The sequence below is a fragment of the Sorex araneus genome, chromosome 2 (assembly GCF_027595985.1).
Source record: "Sorex araneus isolate mSorAra2 chromosome 2, mSorAra2.pri, whole genome shotgun sequence".
In the NCBI taxonomy this organism is placed as follows: Eukaryota; Metazoa; Chordata; class Mammalia; order Eulipotyphla; family Soricidae; genus Sorex; species Sorex araneus.
In genome coordinates, this window is record NC_073303.1 from 92,932,955 (window position 1) to 92,949,299 (window position 16,345).

General features: G+C 44.6%; 1 protein-coding gene across 1 annotated transcript in view; it reads left to right on the forward strand.

Annotated features, from left to right (window-relative positions):
- ZFAT (zinc finger and AT-hook domain containing) overlaps nucleotides 1-16,345 on the forward strand; it is a 198,191-nt gene that overhangs the window by 95,961 nt on the left and 85,885 nt on the right. Inside the window, exons 6-8 of the mRNA XM_055128605.1 lie at nucleotides 2,094-3,544; nucleotides 4,382-4,614; nucleotides 15,947-16,034. Of these exons, the coding sequence (XP_054984580.1) occupies nucleotides 2,094-3,544; nucleotides 4,382-4,614; nucleotides 15,947-16,034 (1,772 nt within the window). The remainder of the gene's footprint in view (nucleotides 1-2,093; nucleotides 3,545-4,381; nucleotides 4,615-15,946; nucleotides 16,035-16,345) is intronic.

The window sequence follows — 16,345 nt, forward strand, 5'->3', positions numbered from 1 at the left end:
ATAGAACTTCTGCTGAATGATGGCAGAAACCTCCTTCATTTCAGTAGTCTCATGAATGTCAATGGCCTAATTAAACTCACCAGTAAAGAGGCACAGAATGACTGGGGTGGATTAAAAACCTGAACCCAACTTTTTGCTGCATGCTTGAGACAGTTGAACAGTCAGGGAAAACACTAGCTCAAAGTTAAAGACTGGAATATTGTATTTCAAGCAAACAATTCCCTTAAAGAAATCTGGGTGGCCATGCTCCTATCACACAACATAGACTTCAAGTCAAAAAAAGTGTTTTATATATGTGTGTGGGTGTGTATGTATGTACATGTGTAAACACCCCACCCACACACATATCATGAGGAACCCACACTTTTTAATATTTATCCATTTAATGATGGACCATCCTGAAGGAAGATATTGACAGCAATATGGTAGTAGTTGGAGACTTCAGTGTTTCTGAGGCACTTTGTGGATAATCTTGACTCATCCTCTAGAGACAGCGCTGTTATCAAAAAAAGAAATCTCACTTTCTTTTTTGGCTTATCACCAGTTCCTGTCCCTTCCTGTCCCTAGGAGCCCCATGCAGGGGCCTTGTCCATATGTCCAGCTGCACTGGGGAGGGGTAGGTGCACAGAATTTCTAGGTAGCATAAAAGATGTGGAGCAATGTGCAGGCTATGGGGCAGGCAGTCTGCTCGTGTTCAGATCCTGATTTCACCACTTAGAAACTTCATGATCTTAGGTAGAGACTCTGTGTTTATTTTTTTATCTGTCAAATTGGCATTATAATAACAAATTTGGTATTCATAACAAATTTGGTATTAATAACTTAGCCTTTAGATAGGGTTTCATATACGCTAAGTACTTAGTACTTGTCAGCTACAGCTATTTCTGACATCTGTTCAAGACAACTGTTGCCATAATTAAGAGAAAGAATCTGTTAGTCAGATCATTCCTTTGCCAGCCATCACATGTACAAAATCTCACACAGTACCTGAAACACATGAATAGTGTTAACAGATGACCAGTAATTTGTTAGTAAATGATGTGCAAGTTAACAAATGACGATTGGGCTGCTGTTTTTTATTGCCTGTGTGAGTGCCAAGCCAACCATAATAGATGATGCGGGAAGATGGAAAGTTGAATGTCAGCTTTACTATGGAGAGGAGTGTGGGAGGAAATAGTATGGTGGGAGTCAATGCCAAGTCTCCCACTAGTGGAACACCGAGCGAGACTGCTGGCATTCCCACCCCAAAATTCTTGCCCATTATGGCCAGGGCCCCAGATTCATACCTCTTTTAGCGTGAGTTGCATTACTTGTGGCCATGGGCAGATAGATCCTTAGCAGAAGGAGTGGGGCAGAGCTCAGCTCATAAAACTAGGTCATTTTCCAAACCTATCAGTATGAGTTTACTCTTCCTGAGTGGAAATGAGTACCAGAGAAGGTCTTGGAATCTTTCCCAAAGAGCTGCCTCTCACATGGACATGTGCAGTAAAGGGAGTGTGCCACCCCCAACAGTTGTTTGGATGGAAGTACAAGTCTGGATTCCTGCTATTGAACAAATCCAAGCAGGCTGTGTCTTGTCTCATAGTGCAGACTGGGTTCACTTCAGACTGACATACTCCAGAGTGCGTGCAGGTCAGCTTTGAAATACATTTCCCTCTTTATTGGTTATGTTAGAAACAGTACATCTCTCTTCCCTCCCTTCTTTCCATGCTTTCTTCTTCCTTGTTCTGCAGATTTTAACTCGGACATATCGTCAGCAATTTCTCCCCGGTACCTTAACCTAGATTAGATCTCTCTCAGTCCCTTCATCCTGCCCAGCTTCCTTCAGCATTGCCAGACTGTGGTACAACTCTTCATCCATCCTCTCCCCTCTTAGACGAGGGGCTCATATGGAATGGGGACCCACTCTTCCACCTTTGTGCCAGGTTCCACTGTCCTGTTTATTGAGGGATGACAGCAACCATCATCAGTCCCTTTCAGTGGGCTTTCATTTAAACCTTTGGTGTGTGGTTCCTTCAGAAGAGACTGGAGGTTCCTGGAGGTCCTTCCAAGGTGCAGTCTCCAAATGTAACGGTGCTGTCATCTGTTTCTAGGCTCGGTCCCACCCAGCTGAAGATCTTCACGTGTGAATACTGCAACAAGGTCTTCAAGTTCAAGCACTCGCTGCAGGCCCACCTGCGGATCCACACCAACGAGAAGCCCTACAAGTGCTCCCAGTGCAGCTACGCCAGCGCCATCAAGGCCAACCTCAACGTGCACCTGCGCAAGCACACGGGCGAGAAGTTCGCCTGTGACTACTGCGCTTTCACCTGCCTGAGCAAAGGCCACCTCAAGGTGCACATTGAGCGGGTGCACAAGAAGATCAAGCAGCACTGCCGCTTCTGCAAGAAGAAGTACTCGGATGTCAAGAACCTCATCAAGCACATCCGAGATGCCCACGACCCGCAGGACAAGAAGGTCCAGGAGGCCTTGGACGAGCTGTGCCTGATGACCCGGGAGGGCAAGCGGCAGCTGCTCTACGACTGCCACATCTGTGAGCGCAAGTTCAAGAACGAGCTGGACCGGGACCGCCACATGCTGGTCCACGGCGACAAGTGGCCCTTCGCCTGCGAGCTCTGTGGCCACGGGGCCACCAAGTACCAGGCCCTGGAGCTCCACGTCAGGAAGCACCCTTTCGTGTACGTCTGCGCCATCTGCCTCAAGAAGTTTGTCAGCTCCATCCGGCTGCGCGCCCACATCAAGGAGGCACACGGGGCCGCCCAGGAGCAGGTGGTCTTCACCAACTCCATCAACCAGAGCTTCTGCCTCCTGGAGCCTGGGGGGGATATCCAGCAGGAGGCCTTGGGGGGCCAGCTGCAGCTGGCGGAAGAGGAGTTTGTGTTCCAGGGGGTCAACGCCCCCAAGGAGGCTGCCTGCCCTGGGGAGGCCCCACCCGAGGAGGGGCCGAAGGAGTCTGCCGCCCCCGTGGCCGTGCCTGCCCCCCTAGGGCACCTAGCCACGACCCAGGTTGAAGGCGCCATCCTGCCTCCCTGCGACCTGGAGGCCACAGTGGCCTCCCCAGCTCTTCCCTCGCCCGTGGTCGTTTCCGATGAGTTTCTGTTGAAAACCAATGTGCTCTGTGCGGAGGCTCACAGCGCTCCCGAGGGGACCTTGGAGCCCTCTGGAGGGGGCACCCCACAGGCCCAGGGTGAGGACGTGACGCTCCTGCTGCCCAAAGTGAAAAGGGAGGAGGCCAATCCAGAGGCCCAGGGTGCCGAGGGCCCTTCAGAGGAAGCACCCAAAGTGACCTCCCTCCTGCCCGATGCCCCCGATCCCAGGAGCTGTCTCAGGCCAGACCAGGAGCGGGCTGCCGACCTTCCTGGGGCCAGCGACAGGGATGGGGCCACAGGCCAGCCTGACTCTTGTACCCCCGCCGTGACTGAGCACCGACCTGGCATCAGCGCCTTCATGAAGATTCTGGATGGCTTACAGAAGAGGCAAATGAACACTGGCTTGTGCGAGAGGATCCGGAAGGTGTACGGAGACCTGGAGTGTGAATACTGTGGTAAGGAGGGCAGCTCCGGGGTGCAGCTGGTTGGAGCTCTCATTCCCAGCAGCCCCTTCCATCCCCACCCTCATATTTGCTTTGAGCTCATTTCCCATTGCCAAGGACATCTCCCAGATGTGCTATCTTTCCTCATCGGTAGATAGCAGTAGGTGGCCACCGTGTTGCACGGTAGCACTCGCAGTCTTTGTGGAGGCACCAAGATGGCCGGACAGTTACCGTGGTGGTTTGGTCAGGCACGAACACAGAGGTTTATCCCAAAGATCCTCTGCCAGAACTTTTAACCAAGAACAGTCTTTCTTCTGGCCCGTGACGAGTTTAAAGTAGAGGTGTAGACTGTGGCCGTGTTCTAGAGGAACAGAGGGGTTCCATATGTGACTGAGGTCTCTGTAGGGAGGCCCTGGATAGAACTTTGCAGCTCACGGTGCCACGTGGCCTCTGACTCTCTTGGAGAGCTGGCGCGGGACTAGGTGTACCAGCTGTCGGTAGAATTTAAAGACTCTGATTTATGCATGTGCATAATAGTATTTGACATGATAATTGCTCCTCAATAAACACTTGTTTCCTCCTCTCCTAGCTCTAGCATCATGCAAAAATTATAGCACCCTTAAGAGTTGCCACCTTTGAAAAGTAACTTCCAGACATAAATGTAGTGGAAAGTGTAAAAGGTGACCTGGACCAGCACAAGAGGGAGATAAATGTAGTCATGAAAGAATAGTACTACTACTACTACTACTACTACTACTACTACTACTACTACTACTACTACTACTAAATCAAATTCAGTATATAAAAAAAAAAAAACTTCTTTGTTCTCATGTGAAAATATTCTTTTAGGCAAACTTTTTTGGTACCAAGTGCATTTTGATATGCATGTCCGCACCCACACCCGGGAACATCTGTATTATTGCTCCCAGTGTCATTATTCTTCCATCACCAAAAACTGCCTTAAACGCCATGTAATTCAGAAACACAGTAACATCTTGCTGAAGTGTCCCACTGACGGCTGTGACTACTCGACTCCAGATAAATATAAGCTGCAGGCACATCTTAAAGTTCACACAGAGCTGGTAAGTAGCAAGCCCGAGTGGCAGCCCCGCTTCCCCTGGGTGCGCATTGCTTTCTCACATTTATGCGTCTGTAGGGGTTCCTGCTTCCGGTCAGGTGATTGTGTGGGCTCCCAGCTCAGAAGCAGAGGGGTCCTTCCCACCAAATAGGCCCTTCACTGTGCGAGGCTTCTACCCAGGGTCGCTGGCTATCACAGGGAGCATCTCTGATAACATGGCGGCAAACAGCAACAACAAAAATATCAAAAAATATCATGTTTACCAGACTTGGCTCTCTGAGTTCTCTTCGGCGACTGAGAAAACAGACTGGAGAAAGATCTACAGAGTACTGTTTCGTAGGTGATGTTTCCAAGAATGACTGATAACAGGGATAATCATAGTAGCTGCTGCCGAAAGATGTTGAGAGATGAAAATAGCTGATGCCTGGAAAGTGCTTGGCGCAGCATTGGTGAGGCAGCCAAAGTGCAGGGAGCATTGCAGGCCGCCCTTGTTCTGTGACCACATGCTTTGTGGTAAACCTACAGTGAGAGATTGTCTACTATGTACTTTGATTAAGAAATAGTAGCTGAAGGTGCTATTCATATTCATCCTGGCAAAAATGGGTTGATTTCTGGGGAGGGCAGGCTTGTGACACGATGAATGGATGTCTATTTTGCAAATTCTAATCTAATGCAAGAGACTGGCACTTGAAAGTGATCTGAGGTGTCTTGAAGTTAGAACGCAGGCACACCTGGCCCCAGCATGCCTCTGTTTCAGCTTCTGAAGGTGCCTTCAGAAGCTTGATGTGCTGCCCCTGTTTTCTGGCATAAAATGTCAACGCCCAGCAGCACTCAGGGCTTCCTCCTGGCTCTGCACTCAGGGATCAACTCCTGGTGGTGCTCGGGCAGTGGTTGCCTCAGGATTGAACCCCGGTTGGCTGCTTGCAAGGCAAGCACACTTGGAGCTGTACTACCTCTCCAGCCCCAAAGCTTCTCTTTTTAACTTCTGTGGTTATGGCTCTTCCACTCAATAGTTTTACCTCCTTGCTTTCGATACAGGAGAACAGGTCCAAGCAAGTGTGTTTGCTCCTATGGTCCAGACTCACATGCAATTTTATTTAATTTTACTTTATGTCCTTATTTTTTTACTTTTTGGGTCACACCTGGTGATGCTCAGGGGTTACTCCTGGCTTTGCACTCAGGAATTACTCCTGGCGGTGCTCGGGGAACCATATGGGATGCTGGGAATTGAACCCAGGTAGGCCGCGTGCAAGGCAAACACCCTACCCTCTGTGCTATTGCTCCAGAACCATATGGGATGCTGGGAATTGAACCCGGGTAGGCCGCGTGCAAGGCAAACACCCTACCCTCTGTGCTATTGCTCCAGCCCCGCAATTTTATTTTATTTTACTTTATTTTATTTAATTTTAATTTTGGGTCACACCCACCAATGCACAGGGGTTACTTCTGGCTCTGCACTCAGGAATTACTCCTGGCGGTGCTTGGCGGACCTTATGGGATGCTGGGAATTGAACCCGGGTCTGCTGCGTGCAAAGCAAAGGCCCTACCCGCTGTGCTATCACTCCAGCACCCACAATTTTATTTTTAATTCTCTTACCCTGCTAAGGGAGGTGGGGGACTTTGGGGGGAACGGCACTCTCTCCATTAGGCTGCTAGGGACTTTCTGCTGCCAAGCTGTTTGACTACACTGTTGATGAGGAACAGAGTGAGATCCAGCTCCCATGGGTATCTGTCACCTATATTATGTCACTGCCCGGTGCAGCCTACTTTGGGGTTGTCAGTCATGAATATCAGCCATGTGCTCTTGGAAGGCCTCTTAGGCACTTGGACATCATTTTAAGGAAATGGTGGTGGAGGCTGTTTTCAGCGCATGAGAGTAGACACTGTGCTGATCCATTGTCTCTGATTTCAAGCTAAGAGCTACATAAGAGCTTCCGACCGGGTAACAGAGAGTGACTCTGTTGACCTTATAAGAAAAGGAGGTTGTCCTGATTCTCATTAATGCTCACATTTTCTTAGAACTTGTTAAAGTTTAATTTCCACTTTTCCCTTGGTGATATTTGCAGTTCTTCCATTTGAGATACTTTCAAAGGTGAATGTGCAGCTGTAGCTTCTGAAGCTCACGGACTCGGGCTGGAGGCTTTGTTCCTACGTGCATTGGGATTTTGAATAAAATCCAGTCCTGCTGAGGTTATAAACTAGTAGACGGTCATGGCAGAATGGCAGAATGAGAGTAACCTGCCCCTCCCGAATTGCCCCAGGACCCAGGAAATGAGTGGAATATAACAACAGGAAAATGAAAGGAGGAAAATCAGGCAGAGTGAAGGGAGGCACAAACCAAAGGAAGGCTTTCCTATTTATACCAGGATATCAAATGAAGCTTTTTTTTTTTTTCCCATAAAGTGGGTGTGCTTTATTGCCGGGGTAGTGAGATAGCATCATCAATGAAAACAGATTTCCAGTATCTTTTGCACATATATATATATACATATACATATATATGTGTATATATGTATACATATATATATTTTTTGCCTTTTGGGTCACACCTGGCGATGCACAGGGGTTGCTTCTGGCTTTGCACTCAGGAATTACTCCTGGTGGTGCTCAGGGGACCATATGGGATGCTGGGGACCGAGCCCGGGTCAGCCACATGCAAGGCAGACGCTCTACCTGCTGTGCTGTTGCTCCAGTCCCATAATGGAGTTAGAGATATCAAGGAAATGTTGACAGTGAAGAGAGGTGCTTCATTACCCATCATTACTTGCGTCCCCATTTCTGAGGTATAAGCAGTCACTAATACACTTTTATCTCTAGAAATACACTTTTATCTCTAGATTCAAAATCTTAAATAAGAACACGCACACACGGTTTACCTTTGGACATTGTGGGAATTAGGAGCACTGACCCCTGCAAGTTGAAAAAGTATGTGCATGCTGGGATAAAGCTCAGCAGCGTAGAGCTCTTACTGTACACATGTGTGTCCTGGGTGTGACTGCTGCTATTGGAGGGGAGGGAAAATCAGAAAGCTACTTTTACTCTTCCTGGAGCTTAGCTATAGACGTCTGGCAGAATCATGGAAGACTGATTTCAGGATTCCTTCGTTCTCATGGGTGCCAAAATCTATATCTACTCAAATCCCTATAAGTACCCCTTTGTGCCCATGGGTTCCGCATCTGTGGATTCAATCATCTGAAGTTGGTTGCATCACTGAATGTGGAGTCCTTGAATTTAGCGGGCCAATTGTGTTTTTATCTGGACATGTACAGTTCAAATCCATGTTGTTCAGGGTCAGTTGCGTACACTGACATGTACATGATAATGGAGTGAAATTGCATCTTGTTGCATCTTGCATTCTCAGAGTGGAGATGATTCTCCAACTACAGAGTGTGAACATGCTTCGTCATGGACGTTATTGCACAGCTGGGAACTTTAGCCAAGGAAGCTGGGTCCGAGAGATGATACTGTCCTAACCTATGTGAGTTCTGGAGTCAGCACTATGCCTGGTTTCTTTACCTGAGAACCAGATTGATTGGGCCAGCTGGAGTGAAAGTGAACTGGACTCTCACATTTAAATCAGCCTTTTTATTTTTTTTTTCCAAAAAGATTCCTAGGCAGTATTAAACTAAGGAATTTTAAAATAGATCAGCCCAAATGGATCTATCCTTTTCAATAGCTGTGAGATTTTTGCTCTTTTCTGATTTGATCCAGTTTGTTTCTATGCCATCCTATTTGGCCACAGTGCCAGAGAGCTTGCTGTGTATAAAACAGCTTCATGCTAGCAAGACCAGGTTCTGGACTGAGTGGCGATGACTTGGCAGATCAGAACTGCTTTTAGAGGAAAGGAAGACTCTTGAGTTTCAGTACCACATAGGAGTTTCAGTACCACATCTCTGGCTCTTCCAACTTGTAGCCAACTGCAGTCTAAGTGTTTCCTTTTCTGTCTTCTCTGCTCTCTCTGCATTGTCCTGCAGTGGCTGTCATGATTTGTGTGTTGGCACTTCTTGTCATTTTCTGGAGAGAGGATGATAGGGGTTGGGGTTAGGCCCATCAGTGATCAGGGGGTGTTCTTGGTTCAGTGCTCAGAGATCATTCCTGATGATGGTCAGGGGACCATATGTCGTGCTGGGGATCAAACCAGGGTTGGCTGCATGTTGCATGTAGGTACACACCTCACCCCTTTACTTTCTCTCCATCCCAGTTCTTGTCTCACACCTTTGTCTTCGCATAAAGGGTTTTGGAAGGTTTGAGGAATGAAAGAGTCTGTAGCGGGCTGCAGATAACCTAACCCTTTTGGTTCCTGTGAAGTTCTTCAGAGAGTAATGCCCCATCTTATTTCCTCAACTTGATGCCAAATATATATATATATATATATATATATATATATACACACACACACATATATATACATACATGTATATATACATATATATGTATATATATTATAAGTGTAATTTCTAAGTATACTTATTGTGTAAGTTAATATGTAGTGGGACATATTGACTTGGTATGCTCTATCTAGTGCTATTGTCAGACTGGAGAACTGTCCAGCATAGAGATGGTCAGGTCCCCTCAGAACTGGGGCTGAACTGCATCCTCCACCCAGGACTATTCTCTGCACCTCCTGCCATGACTAGCCAGCTGGCAGCCTCCTGCTGACACCACATTCTTTCAAAGGCTCCTGATAAGCTTTGAAGGGCATTTCCATTAGAACAAACAAATTCTGAGGGCTGGGCTCTTTTCACCAGCTCTGTGCTGTGTATCTCTCACTGAGCTCCTGCCAGAACTCTTTTAATCACTGTTCTTTTTAAGTTTGTGGTGCCTGTTGAGTTTTGATCTCTGCTATGGAACTGAGCGCTGTAAAAGCAAAAAAAATAGAAAAAGAAACACATGAGTCCTAAGAGTCCACTCTTCTCCCAGCCCTTTTCTCACCGCCTCTGTCCTTCTGTCAATCTTCAAAGGCATCAAGAAGAGGGGCCTGGATAAGCCCTGAGATAAATCGCTATCAGACTCTCAGAGATTAAAAGAGAAAAAAAAGAAATCAAATGCCAAGGGCTCAGGGGAGATCACCCTAAACTCCTTCAAAGCCCTTTGAGCCCCCAGAGCTCTGATTGATGAAGATTCCTGAGAGGCCACTAGGGATGGCCACACGCCTTCTCCACAGGGTAGCCTGAGCAGAACCCTGGTGAGGGTCACGGGACAGATGAAGGAACTCAGCAGGGTCAGGAGCAGAGGAGGAAAGTGATAGGAGTGTACTGAGAATCTTCGAGCCCTTGCTATGGTTCAGGAAGTTTAAAAACTTAGGACAGACCAGAGAGATGGTACACGGGATAGGGCATTTGCCTTGTGCATGGCCAATCCAGGTTCGATGCATGGCTCCTCATACGGTTCCCCAGATCCATCCAGAAGTGGCCCTTGAGCTCAGAGCCAGGAGTAAATCTGAAGTCCTGCAGAGTGTGGCCCCCAAACAATAGCAACAAGAGAGATTCGGACACTTGAAGGATTGTTGCCTGATCACGTGGGCTTTGCAGGCATGCCTGGCGATCCAGATATTTGGTAGGGATTGCATCTGACTATTCAGAGAGACTTACTTTTGTTAAGTTTTTGTTTTTGAATATAAAGTAAACTTTTCCTAAGTATGTTCCCGGGAACATTGGTCTCAATTGGTTTCAAGAACTCACCAGTGTTCTGCAAAACCAACAACTCAGCCACAAATGTGTGTGGAGGAATGCTTATTCAGATTCCCTTCTGCAGAGTCCCAGGACCCATTTCACTCACCAGAGGACTGTTATCTGGGACTAAAACCATGGCCTGCTTCAAAGCACTTCATTTTAGAGAGCACTCACTGTAGACAAGACTGTTCTAAGGACTTCGTTTTGTTTGTGCTTGTAAAAAAGAACTTTATTTTAATGAACTGATTCTGTTCACAGCAAAACCGAGCAGAAAGGAAAGTTTCTCCCTATACTGCCTGTTTCCAAAAAGCTACGAACTCTCCTTCTAATCATGTTTCACTACAGTGATAAGTATGTTTTCAAGTGACCAACTGACACTAGCACTTCACTATCACTCGTGTCCATGGTTTACATTAGAGTTCACTCTTCCTATTTTACTCTTGTACTTGTGGAGTAGATAAGTTTGAAAGAATGGGTAATGATTATTCACAGTAGTTTCACGGCCCTGAAATTCCCCCTTGCTCTGCCTGTTCATCACTTTCTTCCCCCATCCCTTGGAGGGTGAACGGATACTTCATCATCTCTAGAGTTTTGCCTTTCCTAGAATGTCACATTGTGTATTCGTATCACATGCAGCCTTTGCAGATGGACTTCCTTCATTTCATGTTATGCTTTTTAAGTTTCGTCCACAGCTTTTAATAGTTTGATAGCTCACACCATTTAAATACCAAAGTACATGTCATTGCTTTTGTTTTGTTTTGACTTTGTGGGGGTTGGGAGGTAAGCACTATTCATTCCCCTACTGAAGAACCTCTCGGCTATTTCTAAGTTTGGTATTTATGAATAAAGTCACTATAAATGTCTGTGTGCAGGTATATATTATTGCTGTTGTTAGGTGTAGATGCGTTCCCTGTAGTACTCAGAAAGTCACCAGAGCCTTGTAAATGCAACGCATGTTTTTTACCACTTCAGCTATGACTCTAGACCCCATGTGTGTAGAGTTTTGTGTGACCCTATGTTCAGGTCGTTAGCACAGTTGTGATCATATGGGTCATATGGTAAGAATTTATTCAGTTATATGGGATATTGCTAACATGCCTTCCAAAGCGCCTGTATTCTGGGATTAGAGAGATAGTACGAGAGAGAGGTAGAGAGCTTGTCTTTCATCAGCTGACCCAGATTCAATTCCCCAGCACCCCACATGGTCCTGTCCCACCAGGAGTGATCCCAGAGTAGAAAGCAAGGAGTAAGCCCAGAGCATCTCTGGGTGTCGCCCAAAAACCAAAATAATAAAAATTAAAACTCCCAAAAATACATTGCTTACCCATCAGCAATGGATGAGTGTTTATACTGTTCTATATTCTTGCTAGCATTTGTATTATCAGTGTTCTTAATTTGGACCATTCAAAGTGTGTATGTGTATCTCATTGTTTTAAGTTGCATTTCTCTGATGGCAAATTCCATGTACTCTATATATTTAATTGGCATTTATTTTTTTATAGCAGTATCTATTTAGGTATTTGGCTCATATTTTAATTGGGTATTTTCTTATTGTTTACCTGTAAGAGTTACTATATGTTTTGGATAAGGGTACTTTGTTATATTTTTGAAAATATTTTCTCCTCTTTTGTGTCTTGTACTTTCCATTTTCTCGACAGTGTTCTTTCACAGAGCAGGGAATTTTAATGAAATCTCATTCATCAATTGTGTCTTTCATTGGGGGTGCCTTTGGTATAGTTTCAAAACGTGGTTATATTTAAGGTCATCTAAATGTTTTTCCTGTGTTATCTCAGTTTTATGACCTTTGCATTTTACATTTCTGATTAATATTGAATTAATTATTGAGAAGGATGTAGATTATTCTCTTTTGGCCTGTGATTATTCAATTTTACTAGCACTTCTTGCTGTTGAGAAGATCTTTGTTCTATTTTATATCCTTTGCTCCTGTGCCAAGAATTATTAGACTGTTTAAGTGGCTGTATTTTTTCTGGAATTTTTTTGTTTGATTTTTCTATTTTTCTATTCTATCCAGATGACACTATCTGCAGTGTATCATAAAGAAACTTTTGGAGCTTTACACAGAGGTAGCACAGAATAATTTTATAGCAAGTCCGAAAGTTGAGTAATATCAGCTCACTTTATTTTTTCTGAGCCTTTTGCCTCTCCATATACACATCACAATCAGTTCATCAATAATATCTGAAAATAACTTTCTCAATTTTTATTTTGATTGCTATGAATATATAGAGAAAATTGTGAAGAACTGATATCCTGACCATTTAGTCATCCCTATCCATGAACATTGAATAGTTTTGTACTTACGTTGTTCTTCTTTCATACTTTCAATAAGAATTTTGTAGTTTATCTCATAAATATCTTACTTATGAGGGACTGGATAGATATTCCAAACTGACAAGACCCTTTCATTGTATGCAGTCAACCCAAGCTCAATCCCTGACACCACAAATGATCCCCCAAATCCAACCATGAGTGATCCCTGAGAAAGAGCCAGGAGCAAGCTCTGAGCACAGCCAAGTGTGCCCCAAACACCAACTAATAGTACCAACATGTTGTACTGTGTGAGTTTCTGATCTATGTAATTGTCTATTACATAGGTAATTGAACTTCTTTTAGCATGTTTTTCCAGTTGACCTATTGACATTCTTTCCATTTGATTGTTTAGGAAGGTCCTTATTTAAGGTGACTTTGCAGTACACAGAATTTTAAGTTGATGGTTTTCTCTCCACACTCTTGCATATGTTTTGCCTCTCTTCTTGCAGTCATTTATAAGTTGCTTGTAATTTTTATCTTTGCTTCTCGAGAGGAAAGGTGCTTTTTCCTTCTGTGTCTTTCATTTTCTCTTTGCCTTTTACTTTTAAATGAGTTATTTTGGAATTTATGCTCCTTGGTGTTCTGGCTGCTGGATCTGTTATTTGGTGTCTGATATTAACTGTGTGAGCAAGGTCCTGGAGGTAGATCATAACAGAAGTTTGGAGGTTCTCCGTATGAGTGGACCTCTCTGTCTTTATTGTAATTGTTATTATTAGTTGATGTTTGGGGTACACTTGGCTGTACTCAGGGATCACTCCTGGCTTTTGCTCAGGGATCACTCCTGACTGGATTTGGGGGATCATTTGTGGTGTCAGGGATTGAGCCTGGGTTGACTGCATACAATGGAAGGGTCTTGCCAGCTCATACTATCTATCCAGCCCTCACTGTTACTTTCTACTTTCACTGTTGTCCACAGTTCACTATGATTCTTTTTTTTTTTTAACACCTAAGTAGGGATTTTGCTTCAGTAAGTTATCATTCTCTGATTTCACCAATTTCTGGCCCTAATTTGAGGTACAGTGCTTTTCTTGGGACCTCATGCCTATATCCAATTTAAGAATAATGTTTGCTTTTTCAGTTTCTTCAGCTTTTCTTGTTAAGATGGATTGGAGACATAAACGCTTCTTACATGCTGGACTAGAAAGTGGAAGTATACTTTATGCTTTTTATGTTAAAGTTTTTATTTTTCTTTATCTTCTTTACATTATTGCCACATCCTAGAGGCAATAAAAACTGAAGATTTTGTTACCTTTTTACAAATGGAGAAACTGAAGTACCGAGAGGTTAAGTCAGTTGCTCAAAGTACCTTAGTCAATAAAAGCAGAAAAGAAAATTTGAGCTACTATCTTGTAAGAGCAAAAGATTCTGAAGTGTAGAGGCCTGGTTTGAATAGTTAGTTTGCTCTCTTTGGTGGTGTAATCTTAGGTAGGTTCTTGCATACCTCATTGGTTGTGGTATGCCCTATGTGATATGCAGTAAGTACTCAGGAAGGGTACTGTTATCATTTAGGGCTACATTTGGTGGTGACTGGATGGATAGAATTGACTTATGTAAGACTTGAGAGTTATTATTATTGTTATCTCGTCATATGAATAGATCACCTTTGGGGATTGCTGTAAAAACTGTCTTCATTAGCTCAGACATCAGAAGCCTTTGGTGCAGTGGGGAGCTTACATTTGTCACATGCTCACCAAATGGGGACATTCCTCCTTCAATCAGGTGAGCAAAAACTGTGTCAGCATTCTCTAAAGCACACATAGCCCCCAATTTTTTTTATGGTTTTGATTTTTTGTTCTTCTGGGCATGCAATATGGAGCCCACCCAATGTGTTTTAATTCCCCATATGATATAAGCATGAAAAACTTGTGAATTCTGCCTCAGTTTGTAAGTGTGCTGGGTTTCTCTGTGTGAACTCATCTGATTGGATACTATGGGCTAAACAATTGATTGGTGTCATCTCACTTGATTTGCCTTCAAACTCACACACACAGCCCTACATTTGGGGGCGTCACTAGCTGCTCCCTCTGCCAGCTGCCACCTGAAGTGCCTTTAGAGACAGTGAGTGCAACTGCTGTTCCTTTTTTTTTTTTCTTAGCTTACCAACCACAGGAACTTCCTAGGGTGATGATAATGAAGTGCCATATCCAAGAGACTTAAACAACAGATACTAATATCTCATAGTCTTGGAACGACAAGTCCAAGATCAAGGTGTGGGCAGGGTTGCTTCCTTCTCATTCAGAGGCTGTGAAAGATAGCCAGTCCTTTGCTTTCTGCCTAGCTTCTGCTGGTTTGATTATTATCTTTGATATTCCTTGTCTGGTAGTTATATTACTGGATCTCTGCCTGCACCATCACATGATGTTCTATCCATTTTCATGTCTGGGTCCACATTTCCCCTTTATACCAGACACCAGTCATATTGGATTGGATCCTGTCCTAATGTCCTTATCCTATCTGCATAGCAGTTACTTGGTTTCCGAATAAATTCACATTCTGAATTGTTGGAGTTTAGGACTTCAGTATTTGAACTAGGGGAGGGAAGGTGGGGGGCGGGGGGGGGGAGTAAACCATGTTATCCACACCGTGGGAAAAATTGTTAACTGAAGTAGCCCTAATGTAAACACTGAGAGTAAAAATAGATGAGTAAAAGCCATAGTTTGATGCTTCATAAGGACTTATCTTTAACTGAAAATGTAGTTCCATTTGAACTCAGGTTGAAGAAACTAGTGCAGAATGAACACAGATATGGACCCTGCAGTAGACGCGGAGCCCAGGGCAGACACTTGCGTACTTAGGTTCCAACTCTCGCTCTTCCTGTCAGACCTAAGACTTGTCACTTTTGGCTTCAGCTTTCTAGTCTGTAGTGTGAGTATACGAATACCTGTTGTCAAGATTGGCCATTGGTCTCAGTAACAGAACTTCCGTGAGACCCCCCTCATGCATGTCATATGTTGAGTGCTGCTGGAACATAGCTATTGGGTTGGGGAAGAGTATTGGTCTGTGTGGTGGATCTTGAGGCTAAAACCTTCCCTCTTCAGGTCCAGCCACTCCCTGAGACTCATATCTCTAAACTCCATCCTTCCTTTTTTGAAACGGGGCTGACACCATTTCCATACTCTACTTGAGCTCCCTGGGCTGTGTATGAACAAATGCTGGTTGTGTCATGTAACATCTAGCTTTGATGGTTGTGGTAGTTGTGTGGTGGTGGTGGCGGTGGTGTTTGGTGGTGATAATGGTGTTGATAGTGGTGGTGGTGATCAGGATGGCGGTTAATTCTCTCTATCTTCTGGTTGAAATAAAATGATAAATTAATTAATCTTTCTTTCTATTAAGGACAAAAGGAGTTATTCTTGTCCCGTGTGTGAAAAATCTTTTTCAGAAGATCGATTGATAAAGTCACACATCAAGACCAACCATCCTGGTAAGGCGTTTTCGAGTGTGGTGATGAATTTTGAACCAGGTTTCCTTCCATACCAGCTTGCTCCCTTTGATAGTTGGCCTTTGTTTCACAACAACTTGGAAAACCCTTAGGGGTCACTGGTAGGGCAGGGCTGGCCCCACCCCCCAGGTGCCCACGACCAATCCCTCACCTAAGCTTGTCTCTTCAGAGCGGTTGCTTACAGGGACAGGTTGAGCCGTGGGCTTCCTCTGAGCTGAGGAATCTCAGTGAGTTGGAATGGCTGTCGTCTTTGGTCCCCTTGACACCCCACACTGTTGGGATGTATGAGCTGC